The sequence below is a fragment of the Gorilla gorilla genome, chromosome 5 (genome assembly GCF_029281585.2).
Source record: "Gorilla gorilla gorilla isolate KB3781 chromosome 5, NHGRI_mGorGor1-v2.1_pri, whole genome shotgun sequence".
Taxonomy (NCBI): domain Eukaryota; kingdom Metazoa; phylum Chordata; class Mammalia; order Primates; family Hominidae; genus Gorilla; species Gorilla gorilla.
The window spans coordinates 170902923-170916414 of NC_073229.2; the positions used below are offsets into that span (position 1 = coordinate 170902923).

Consider the following 13492-nt stretch of genomic DNA (forward strand, 5'->3'; position numbering starts at 1 on the left):
GTGCTGGGTTTACAGGCATGAGCCACAGTGCTCAGTCCTAAATTTCCCTTTTTTTATGAGGACACCAATCATACTGGAGTAGAGCCCACTCTGATGACTTAATTTTAACTTGATTCTCTGCAAAAGACCCTATCTCCAAATAGGTGACATTGTGAAGCACTGGGGGTTAGAACTCCAACAGATCTTTGGTGGTAGGCAGGGACACAATTCAACCCATAACAGGCAGTGACAGTGAATCTGGAGAGAAGAAAAAGGATTTTAAGATATTGAAGTAAAATTGACAGCCTTGCTGGAGTTCTAGAATTTGACTTGGAAAATGTTTGGATGATGTCATTTACTTAGATAGAAGGGAGAAGCCCATTTGCAAGGTGGGCCATAGGAAGACAACTGATTCCTTTTTAGTTTTTAAATGTGGTGGTCTAGTGAAATAGCCAAATGATACTGCACAGGTAGTTCCACTGCAGACATTGATTTGGGAGTCATTATTCTGTTACTGTGCATGGAAGTGCCCAGGAAGGTTTGTAAAATGAGAATCAGACCTAGGACAGAACATGAAGACTCTCTGATGTTTGTGGGAATGTCTGTCAATGGAAGCAAAGCAGCCCCCAGACAGGAGGGAGAGTACAAAAGTTGCTGTGCTCATAGTGGAAGAGTTTTTAAAGGAGGAGGAAATCAGGGTCCAGTCAACACTGTCAAGTTCTCCTGAGAGGTAAAAGAAGAGGGGAACCGAAGTTTCTATAGGATGGTGACAAACTCCTTGAAACCTTGGCAAGAGTAGGTTTAGCACCTGGTGTGTTAGTCCGTTCTCACACTGCTATAAAGACATACCTGAGACTCAGTAATTTATGGAGAAAAGAGGTTTAATTGACTCACAGTTCTACAGTATGTACAGGAGGCATGGCTGGAGAAGCCTCAGGAATCTTACAATCATGGCAGAAGACTAAAAGGAAGCAGGAAGAGTCTTCACATGGCAGAGCAGGAGAGAGAGAGAGAGAGAGAGAGAGAGAGAGAGAGAGAGAGAGAGAGAGAGAGAGAGAAGGGGGAAGTGCTATACACTTTCAAACAACCAGATCTCATGAGAACTCACTCACTATCATGAGGACAGCAAGGGGAATTCCATCCCCATGATCCAATCAACTCCTACCAGGCTGCTCCTCCAACCCTGATTATCATAATTCAACATGAGATTTGGGTGGGGACACAGAGCCAAACCATATCACCGGTGTTGGTGATGGAGTAGACACGTGGAAGGTGGTAAGATAAGGAGAGTTGTCTGCTTTCACTCTTCTCAGGTGCTGAGCTGGGAAGTTGGAAATGCAGTAGAGGCTGGACTGCAAGGTGGGCTGAAAGTTTTGTAGGTTTGTTTTTTGCTTTGTTTTAATCTATTTTAAAGATAGGAGAGAACTGTACTTATGCACAAACTAATTTCAAGGAGGAATAAAGAGTGGGGTTTATTTAAGATACAGGAGAGGGGCCAGGTAAGTGGCTCATACCTGTAATCCCAGTACTTTACAAGGCTGAGGCAGGAGGATTGCTTGAGCCCAGGAGTTTAAGAACAGCCTGGGTTAGCATAGTGAGATCCTGTCTCTACAAAAAATAAAAATTTAGTTGAGCATGGTGGTGCGTACCTGTAGTCCCAGCTATATTGGAGTCTGAGGCGGAAATATCACTTGAGCCCAGGAGTTCGAGGTGCAGTGAGTCATGATTGCACCACTGCACTCCAGCCTGTGTGACCTTTTCCATATAGAGAGAGAGAAAAAAGTGTTGTCTTTTAGTGTCGTCATATATATGAGAGACATGATACTCAGAAAAGCAAATTTCTAGAGAAATTAAAAGTTGATAGAGTCCTGAGCATTTGTAAGGAATCACCTAAAATAAGAACAAAAAGCCAACTCTTTAATTGCATTAAAAGGGGAGCGGGAAAGAATGGATTAGACTGCATGTTTCCAGTCTTTTTGCAAGAGGTTTCCAAACTATTGGTGAGGGGTGAAGGTGAAGGCTAATTTCTCTGTATTTTTGTGAATCACAGAAAATGCTATATCAGTGAAGCTCCAAAGTCTTCTGCCAGGAGTGCTTTTTGTGTAATAGAGAGGGTTGACATGGCAGTAGTTTGCAGATCTATTAAGAGGTTTGGTGGCTTTTAGGGCTATCAAGTTTTATATTTGTTTATTTATTTTTATTACGTTCTGGTGTACCTGTGCCAGATGTGCAGGTTTGTTACATAGGTAAACATGTGCCATGGTGGTTTGCTGCACCTATCAAACCCATTACCTAGGTATTAAGCTCAGCATGCATTAGCTCTTTTACCTGTTGCTCTCCCACCCCCCACCCTCCCGCAACATGCCCTAGTAAGTGTTGTTCCCCTCCCTGTGTCCATGTGTTCTCATTGTTCAGCTCCCACTTATAAGTGAGAATATGCAGTGTTTGATTTTCTGTTCCTGCATTAGTTTGCTGAGGATAATGGCTTCCAGCTTCATCTGTGTGCCTGCAAAGGACATGATCTCATTCGTTTTTATGGCTGCATAGTATTCCATGGTGCATATGTACCATATTTTCTTTATCCAGTCTATCATTGATGTGTCTTTGGGTTAATTCTATGTCTTTGCTGTTGTGAATAGTGCTGCAGTGAACATATGCATGCATGTATCTTTATAATAGAATGATTTATGTTTCTCTGGGTATATACCCAGTAATGGGATTGCTGGGTCAAATGGTATTTCTGGTTCTAAATCTTTGAGGATCACCACACTGTCTTCCACAATGATTGAACTAATTTACATTCTCACCAATGGTGTAAAAGAGTTTCCATTTCTCTGCAACCTCACCAGCATCTATCGTTTCCTGACCTTAATAATCATCATTCTAACTGGCATGAGATGGTATCTCATTGTGGTTTTGATTCACATTTCTCTAATGATCAGTGATGTTGAGCTATCTTTTGTGTGTTTGTTGGCCACATGTATGTCATTTTTTGAGAAGCGTCTGTTTATATCCTTTGTAGGGCTATCAAGTTTTATAAGTGACTGCTTATTACATCTAAACAAAAAGTTATATTTTTTAAATCTAGGATTTGATCATAATAAAAGTTCTATTTCCTTTTCTTTTACAGTACTATATTGGGATCCTTTGCCAAAGTCTCTAATAACTCCAGTGTTTTCAGGATGTTAGTGAACTTTAAAAAGTAGTTTTACTTTTAGGTTATCATATCAGAAAATTAGACAGTTTTCCTTACTGTATTAGTCTGTTCTTGCATTGCTATAAAGAAATACCTAAGACTGGGTAATTTCTGAAGAAAAGAGGTTTAATTGGCTCATGGTTCTGCAGGCTGTACAGGAAGCATAATGCTGGCATCTGCTCAGCGTCTAGGGAGGTCTCAGGAAGCTTCCAATCATGGCAGAAGAGGAATGGGGAGCAGGTACATCACATGGCCAGAGCAGGAGTAAGAGAGAGAGAAAGGTGGAGAGGGATACACATGTTTAAACAACCAGATCTCATGACAATTCACTCACTGTCATGTGAATGGCACCAAGTAGATGGTGCTAAACTATTTGTGAGAAACCTGTCCCCAAGATCCAATTACCTCTCACCAGGCCCCACCTCCAACAGTGAGGGTCACAGTTTGACAGGAGATTTGGGCAGGGACATATATCCAAACTACCTCACTTACTGACTTGAGAGAAAGACCAACATACTTGCTTATAATGTTAACTTTTTTTTCTTTACAGGTATTCAGTTAAAGTTCTAACACCACAACCTGCTACAATACAGGTACGTACATCCAAACCAGATGCATTCATCAAGCTGCAGGTCCTAGAAAATGAAGAAACTATGGTGAGCTCCATTGGAAAAGGCCAAGCTATAATCCCAGCATTTCACTTCTTGAAGAGTGAGAAAGGTTTGAGCTCCCAGTGTAAGTGTACCTTTATGAACAGGATAGTTAGATTCACAAATGGATATTTATGTTTTCATGACACTTTAAAAATGAAAATAAAGTAGCAAGTAACCACTTAAATTATGAAACTTCATAGTACAGTAAAATATTACAAGTATAGCATTTGCATGTCAAATTAGGCTCTGAAAATCATTATAGGTTTATTTTAAAACATTTTCATCTTGGAGAAAAATTTACTTTCCTATTATATGAGCCTTCTTAATAAGAAGTCAAATTTTTATTATTTTGAAAGAATATTTTTACTTTTTTAAATTTGTAATTCATTATTTTCAGAAAATAATGAGTTATTAAATAAATAAAATAATTTTGGAAATAATGGTTAGCAGTACTACTCTGAGGTGTATTACTTAGTTATGTTAGTAACTTGATTCTGACTGTGAAAATCACACATTACCAAGGTAGCATATTTGGAAAAATAGAAAATTACAAACAAGGGAACAAGAAATGCCTTATAATCGTGCTACTCAGAAAAAAAGTTAATATTTTAGCTTTTTTGCCAAAACACACTAAATATTTTGGCTTTTATGCCTTCATTCTCCATTTTTGCACTTAGATTTTAAGCAAAACTGAGTTCTTACCTATTTTGCCCATTGATATTTCTTCTTTCTTAAAATAATAACTTTATTTGTTGTGGCCTTGGCTGGGACCTCCAAACCAAGGTTAAATAAGAGATGATGATGTATTTCCTTTTCTTAAGGAGGAACACTTGGGACATTTATCATTATCTTTTTTGGTGGCTTCTAATAATTAGACTTTATCAAACTTGAGAAAGTTCCTTCTATTGATAGCTGTGAATTTTAATATTGAATGAGTTTGGAACATTATTAGTTATTTTTTGTTGTTGTTTATAGAAATCATCAAAGTTTATTCCTTTGAGTTTAATAAGTTTAGTTTTAATTTTGAATCACTCTTGCATTCTTAGAATAAAACCTATTTGGCCATGATGTTTTAACATACTCCTATGTTTAGAATATATAATTTTACTCAGTTTGTTGGATCATAACCATAACTTTCTATCTCTATGAGAGTTTTTTCTCTATGTGCACCCGTACATTATTCTTTTCTAGTTCTTAAGCTAAAATTATAATGAATACTTGAAATTAATTTGAGAACTTTGTGGTTTTTCTATTTTTGAGACTTTTAAATTCTCCAGGACTCATTTCTTTTTAAAAAATTTATTATATTTGTCCTCAAAACTTTCTAAATCTGATGTTTTTAGGGGAGAGACATTCATTTGTTTTTTCACTATTTAAGAAAATAATTTCCAAGGTTATTTAACTGCCTTTCATTTTTATAGAATATATTTTTAGTGAAAAGTACAGATTCATTTAGTAATTCCAATTTATCTGCATAAATTTGCATAAAGGATTTTTTAAATTTTTAAATATCTTCTCAATGGGTTTGTATAAATATAATGTATTCTTTTTAATTTATTTTTAATTTATTCCTAATCAGACTTTTTTGAATTTACTCTGTATTGTTGGTCTTTTCTTAGAAAGAATTGGATTTATTATTCGAACCCGAATGGCTCTTTTAGGTTTATAATCTACTTCGTCAATATTTATATTTATCTTTTAAAACCATTTCTTTATTTTTAAAATTTAGTCAAATGCTTTTTCTTCTAGCTTTGCCAGTTGCAATTTTATTTCATGTTTTAAATTTTGTTTTTAAATGAATATACTTAATGCTATACATTTTTCTAACTCTGGCTACATATGTTTTATTATATTTTATAACTTAGAATGCTATAAAATTTTTATGTAGTGTTATGTTAGCCATGGGCTATGGTTTATTTTTTACTTTTTCTTTAACCTTAGCATTTATAACATTTTTAGAATTTCTAAATAATAAAATTGCTTTATTTAGCCTATTTCTGTTAATTTCTAATTGAATTCTGTGGAGTTAGAAAGTGTAGATATATTTTCTACTTTGAGGATTTGACTGGTGTTTTTCCAGTTTCCTGCTTCAAATCAAGTTTGATTACTGTCCCACTGAGGTTTAAAAAGAACTCTATTTTGGAGGCAGTTTGATGTCTAAATGCACACATACACTTTCATAAAAGTCAAACTTGCTAATTATGATATTTAAAATGTCAAGGTTGTCATTTATACTTTAACTGGTATGAAAATTTCTTAGTGATGTGTATTAAGATCACCTATTTTTATTTTTAAATCTGTGATAACATCTCTAACTCTAATATGTTTAGTTTTACATATTTATATGCTATGTTGCTAGTAAGTTTCATATTTGCTTTATATTTTTCATGTATTATATTTTTAAAATAAACATAAAGCAACCTTCTCTTAACTTTAACAGGATTTATCACTGATTCTTCCTTTTGTTATTCTTCCTTTTGCTATTATTTGCCTGTTGATACTGTTCATCTGTTTAGTTTTCCATCCTCTACATGTTTTTGCTGTGAGTCTCTCTCCTGTAAATGGATATTTTTTCTACACAATGATATATGGACTGGCTTTGTGCCCCGCCCAAATCTCATCTTGATTTATAACCCAAATTGTAATCTCCACATGTAGGGAGAGAGACCTCGTGGGAGGTGATTAGACCATGGGATGCTATTCCTCCATGCTATTTTTGTGATAGTAAGTGAGTTCTCGCAAAATCTGATGGTTTTATAAGGGGTTTTTTCCCCCTTCACTCTGCACTTCTCTCTCCTGTCACCATATGAAAAAGGATGTGTTTGCTTCCCCTTCCTCATCTACCATGATTGTAAGATCCCTCAGGTCTCTTCAGCCATGGGGAACTGTGTGTTAATTAAACCTCTTTCCTTTATAAATTATCTAGTCGGGCAGTTATTTTTAGCAGTGTGAGGACAGACTAATATAAAATGCAATATTCTTGTCTCTAAAATGGGGGAATGCAGTCCATTTACATTAATTTTGATGTGTATGTTTTTGAATTATTCCATCACATTATATTTCTTAATTGATTACATCTTCTAGTTGACCTTTGCAAAGCTATTTCATAATCAGCACCCTTCCTGAACTTTTTCCCCAATAGCGTTTATTTTGATTAAACCTACAAGCAAATTACTAGAAATAACTGTTATTTTTCTATATGTAAAAATCTTTATATCCCTTTTCTACCTAATAGCTGTATTTTTTTTGTTTGTTTTGTATTGTTTTAGTTATATAGGTGGGCATTCCAGAGCAATACAGATTCCAGTGGTGATACTGACTTTTGACTCCCTGTCCCTCTCTCTTTAACAACTACTGGCAAGTTAGGGAGTATAAGCTGAGCAACAGATCACTGCAAATTGTTTGATATCCCATCATCTTACACAGGCTTCAGTAGTGTGAGTCTCTGTCTTTTCCCAGTCCAGTGTTCTATTCAGGAACTGCTCCTAGCTAGTGGGATGAAGGGTACCACTGAAGGATTTATTATTTACACTAACTTGACTGGAGGCACTCAGTCTATAATACAAATCCTTCCTACCATTCTCCCCAGAGCTTTCTGCAAGATAGACCTTGCCACGTGTGGCTCTACTTCTGAGTATTGTTTCCTAAATCAGTTTTTGGTTTTGATCACTAACGTCGGGTAAGAATCCCATTTCCAGGGAGACAAGGAGTACAGTTCAGGCTGTGACCTTAATCAAGATTTTAACACTGCTTATTTGAAATCTCTCTGTGTTTTTCATTTATCTCATTATTATGATTTATAGAATGTAAAATATTACATATACATACCTCTGATTAGTTTCTCCCTATTTCATTCTTTCCATATTTCTAGTCTGACTTTCAAGTTTCTTCTGATTTTATTGCATAACTCATTGTAATTGTGCTCACTAAACATAATTCCCACCCTCCCACTGTACCAATATATTTCCCTTCTAAATGCCCCAATAAATAGTACTACCCACTCGACATCAACATGTTCATCATTATTTTGTTTCTAGATTTTTTTTTTTTGAGATGGAGTCTCACTCTGTCGCCCAGGCTGTAGTGATCTCAGATCACTGCAACTTCTACCTCCTGGATTCAAGTGATTCTCGTGCCTTAGCCTCCCAAGTAGCTGGGCTACAGGTGCATGACACCACACCCGGCTAATTTTTGTATTTTAGTAGAGACAGGATTTCATTATGTTGGCCATGCTGGTCTCAAACTCCTGACCTCAAGTGATCCACCTGCATCAGCTTCCCCAAGGGCTGGGATTACAGGTGTGAGCCACTGTTCCTAGATTTATTTTGAATGCCTGTAATGATTTACCCATAATTCATCAACAAATATGATTGAGGGAATTTGTTAAAGAAAACTCTTTGTATTATATGTTGCATCATTTACAAAATTTAATTTATAAAACATATTTACTTTTACCAAGTGTTTTTTACGATTTGGATTTCCCCATTTGATTTATAGTTATCATAAATTATATAAATATTTTCAATATTCAATAGTATTTGCTACTTTAGAATAAAGCCTAGTTGATTGTGGTGGTTTTTTTTTAATGGTAGTAGATTTGGTTTACAATTATTTTATTGGGAATTTTTTACACATTTTAATTAATATGTATAGTGAACAAATAAGTTAATAATATATTTATTAAATGCTTATATAGATTGAATTTATCTCTGTTCCTTGACTGTTTAATTCTGCATGGATCTTTGAACATACTCTATCTCCCTTTTAAAAATTGTATATTATATGATATCCATTTGTAGAAAAGTCTTTTGTTCCTGTCTTTCTTTTAATTACTAGTTACTGTACAATACCCCAATGGTCTTAGCAGGGAGTTTAACTCCAGCCTTCCATGAATAGTAAATTGAAGCTTACTTGGACAGTAAGATGCACAAAGAAGTAAGGATCCTTCTGTTCTGATCCTTAGAATAATTTTAAATTATTTAAATTTAAAACTTTTAAAATTTAAATTTTTTACTTTAAATTTAAATTTTAATGTTTTAAATAATTTTAAATAAATAAGAATCCTTAGAGTGCTTTTTATTTGGAAAGAAAAATAGAAGCCCTTACAGGAAGGCTGTCTTCATCCTGTCCTATTAACCTTGGAATAACGTGTGAATTGTTGTCATAACCCAGGGATATGTGTTTCCAGTGTGAATAAGACTTTGAGGAGAATTGAAGAAATACCACACTGGGATGATATAATTAGGGCACAAGTGCAGTGTTTAAGTCACAGGGAAGTGGGATATGCATGTACTGTATTAGTAGGGTTGAGCTTGGGCAAAGCTGTAGTACTTTCAGTTCTTTTGAGCATGTCTTCTTTCTCCCATCACTTGTCCTTCACCCCTGAATATCTCCTGGGTTGTTTTCAGCACTTAGGCTGCATTACTCCTTTGTGGTTTCTCATTCAAACTTGCCCAACTCCATTTCTAGTTTTTTCTTTAGATATGTTAAGACCATTTATCAGATATGTTTTGTCAGTCGGAATGCTGTTTTTAACTCTTTAAAATGGCTGTTTTCTTTATTTTGATACTTTTTACACCGGTATTATAGTTTAGTTCACAGAGGAAACTCAATTCCAAAATCTTAGTGGGCACTTTTGTGCAGCTCTCCTGTGCTATTTATGACCTCATGCTTTTCTTTAATTAGCTAATTACCACCACCAATTTTCTCTGCAATTTTTAGTTTCAAATTCTTGCAGGTAACACTGTTTATAGTTTGTCATCTAGTTTAATCATTATTTCATTCAAAATGTACCATTTATAAGAGAAGTATACATAAGTATTTAAAACCAATTTTTATAGGTTTACTTCTGGCCAAGAAAGATACAGAAAAATTGAGTGGAAGAGTAACTGGGTCAGAGATCAGAAATTGATCCAAAAGTAGAGCCAACATCTATAATGGCTCTTATTTTACATGATATTTCTATTTTACCATTAGTATTTCCAGATGAACTTTAATGCAGTTTTTCAAGTTTTCTCAAAACACACAGAAATCATGGTTTTTCTTCTGACTGCCTTGAATATATAGATACTATAATTTAAGGAAACTGACATTGTTACAATATTGAATTTGCATGCAAGGAAAGGCTATTTCCATTTATTCATGACCTCTTCTATTTTTCACAGAAAAGATTAAAAGATTTCTCCATATGATAGAACTATTATTGTACATTAGATAATTTCTTCATTTAGACTTCAAACAGGGTGTTGTTTTTAAATTGATGCTATTAATTTGTGTCTATGAGTGATATAAAAGACACTGAATTTAAAAATAAACACTTTTCCGTGGCTTCTCTTGGAAACAAATCTATTTACATATCCTTTACTGTATGTATTTCTGGAGTACCCCCACATAAATACTAATAGTTGCAAAAAATCTGTGTGTGTGTCTTTACAGAATATCAAGGTCCACACTACCTTGATAGGTATTCTGTACACAAACACTCTTACCACATGCTAAAGGAAAGATAAAACTTCATTGCAAGGATGCAGAAGTTCAAAATGAGCCAGTCACAGATCTTATATACAGACTTCTTTATATCTGTTCTGTATCATATCATAGGAATTTACAGAATATCTGTATATCTTATAATTTTTAAAGAATAAAATCTTATACTAATACTTATGGTATAAGGTCAATATAAAACTTGTAATTTTGAATATTTTGTAAAATTTCTAATTTTAAAATTTGTAATTTGGGAAATTTATAATTTTCCATAAAATTTACATTCTAGATAACTGAGTATTTGAGGAAGCCCTATAGGCTAGGAATAATACAATATTTTATTTCATATGGTTATATTAGGCTCCTACAGAGAGTGATCTGTGATATGCCCAATCTTTAAAATTCAAGGATGAATTTTAACAAATAACCTGTGTATCTAATTTTCTGAATGTGTACATGCATATATATGAAATAAATGTTTAGAAGTAGAACTACTAGGTCAATGAAATGGGTACATGCATTGTTATTTTCTTATACATTGTCCAGTTGCCCTCTACTGGAGTTTGAGTAAATTTATCCTCCTTTATCCATGCTCCCCTGATTGACAGAGTTATATTTCTTGACTTTTGTCATCTGAATGCTACAAATATTAATTTATGTTTCATTTGTCTTTAGTGAGGTTTGAACAAGTTTTTATGTGTTATATTTCCTCTTTTTGTATTACCTTCTTTGCCAAATTTTAAGTGCTTTCCCATTTTTTAATTGAAGTTAGCTATTTTTTTCTAGCTGATTTGTAGAGTCTCATACATTAGGGAAATTTGCCCTTTTACCTATGTGTTTCTAATGTTTTTGTAAAAAAAAAATGAGTTATGAATTAATGACTAATGGATGGAAGGAAGTAAAGGACAGGGCCTTTGTGTCATACATTTTTAATTTTTTATTAAAGTATAATTTATATACAGCAAAAAGTATAAATCAATGTTTTGATAAGTACACACTTTAGTGTGACCCACACCCCTAACAAGATATCAAATATTCCTGTTACCCAGAAGATACTTCAGGCCATTTTCATTCAATTTCCTCCCCCTCAAAGAGGCAGTCACTGTTCACATTTTCATCACAATAGACTAGCTTTGCCTGTTCTAGAACTTCATAAAATTGGAACCATATAGTATTTATCTGTTGACACTGGCTTCTTTTGCTCAGCATAATGTTTTTAAGTTATATCCATGTTATTGCATATAACACTATTCTATTTCTATCTATGTTTCTGAGTATTAATTCCATTGTATGGAGATACCACACTTTGTCTACCCATTCTCCTATTGGACATATGGGTTTATTGGAGTTTTTTGATATGGTGACTCAAGTTGATAAGGACATGCTTGTACACATCTTTTGGACTTATGTTTTCATTTCACTTGGATCAATATTCAGGAGTTGAATTAGTATGTCAGTGTTTGACATATGTATACATTTATTTTAAAATGGTAAACAGTTTATCAAAGGGATTGTATCATTTTACATTCCCAACAAGGTATAAATGTTCTGGTTTCTCACATTTTTTCTCACATTTATTGTTGTCAATGTTTTTTAATCTATCATTCTAGCTTATATATTGTACTACTTCTTTGTAGTTTAATTTGCATTTCCCTTATGACTAATGATGTTGAGCATCTTATGTGTGCTTACTGACCATGTGTATAACTTATTGATTGAAGGATTTATCCACACACTACACCCACATTTTTAATGAGTTGTCTTTATTATTATTAACCTGTTCTTCATATATTCTGTATATTCTGGATACAAGCTCTTCATCAAATGTATGCTTTGCCAATACGATCTTTTAGTCTAAGTTTGTCTTTTCACTTCCTTAACAGCAACTTTAGAAGAGCAAAAGCTTTTAATTTTTATAAAATTGGAGTTAAAAAAATTAGTGCTATTTGTATTTTATCTAAGAAATCTTTACCTAATCTAGGATCATGAATATTTTCTTTCATGTTTTATTCTAAAAGTTTTATAATCTTAGCATGCATGTTTATTTCAATGATGCATCTTGAAATAATATTTACGTATGGTTTAAGGTAGGCAGTCAAAATTATCTTTATTCCCATGTAGATATACAGTTTTTCTGGCACTGCGTATTGGAAAGATGATATTTTCTCCATTGAATTACCTTGACATTTTAGTCAAAAGTCACTTAACCATGTGTGTATAGGTCTACTTTTGGACTCTGGATCAACTGATCTAAATAACTACTCTTCCTCCAACACTGCCTTTTCTTCAAAATTGTAGCTTTTAATTGGATTTGGATTGCACTGAACTTGGGGAGCACTAACTTCTTAACAAAACTGAGCTTTGTGGTCCATGAACACAGTACATCCCTCAATTTTATCTTCAATTTCTGTCAGCAACATTTATATTGTGAGTCAGCAAATTGTGCATATACTTTACTATTTTCATATTTAAGTATTTTATTTTTAGCGGTGCTCTACCTAGGACTAAAAATACATACTGTATGCAATTTGATATCTTTATTCATTCTCCAGGACTGCTACGGCAAACTACATAAAGTGGATGGCTTAATAAAATGAACATTCATTCCCTTACAGTTCTGGAAGGCAGAAGTCTGAAATCAACATATTGTCTAGGTCATACTGCCACTGAAAGCTCTAGGAGAGAATCCTTCCTCCTTTCTTCTAGTTTTTGGTGGATCCTGGTATTCCTTGTCTTGAGACAACTTAACTCTGCCTATCTCTGCCAACATCTTCACATGACCCTCTTATTTGTATGTCCCCGTGTTTTACCATTTTTCTGTCACCTTTAAGGACACCCATCATTGGATTTAGGGCTCATCCTAATCCAGGTTGATGTCTTCTTAGGATCTTTTTCTTAATTAGAACTGCAAACACCCTTATGTCAAATAAGGTCACATTCTAAGTTATTGGGTGGACATATCTTTTTTTGGGGGGGTCACTATTTCACTTCCCACAATATCGTACCATGAATCGCTTATCCTCTTTTGAAGTTTTTTCACTCTGTGGTTCTATTTCAATCATTTCTATTGCTTGTATTCAAGTTTACTAATCTTTTCTTCTGAATTTGACAAAATGTTGTTTCAGTCTATCCAGATATTTTTTATTTCAGATATAGTCAGATCTGGAATTTCATTTTGATT

General features: G+C 34.0%; 1 protein-coding gene across 1 annotated transcript in view; it reads left to right on the forward strand.

Annotated features, from left to right (window-relative positions):
- The window catches only part of ADGB (androglobin), a 208058-nt gene that overhangs the window by 149387 nt on the left and 45179 nt on the right, over nt 1–13492 (forward strand). The window contains exon 27 of the mRNA XM_004044802.5: nt 3726–3910. Within this exon, the coding sequence (XP_004044850.4) occupies nt 3726–3910 (185 nt within the window). The remainder of the gene's footprint in view (nt 1–3725; nt 3911–13492) is intronic.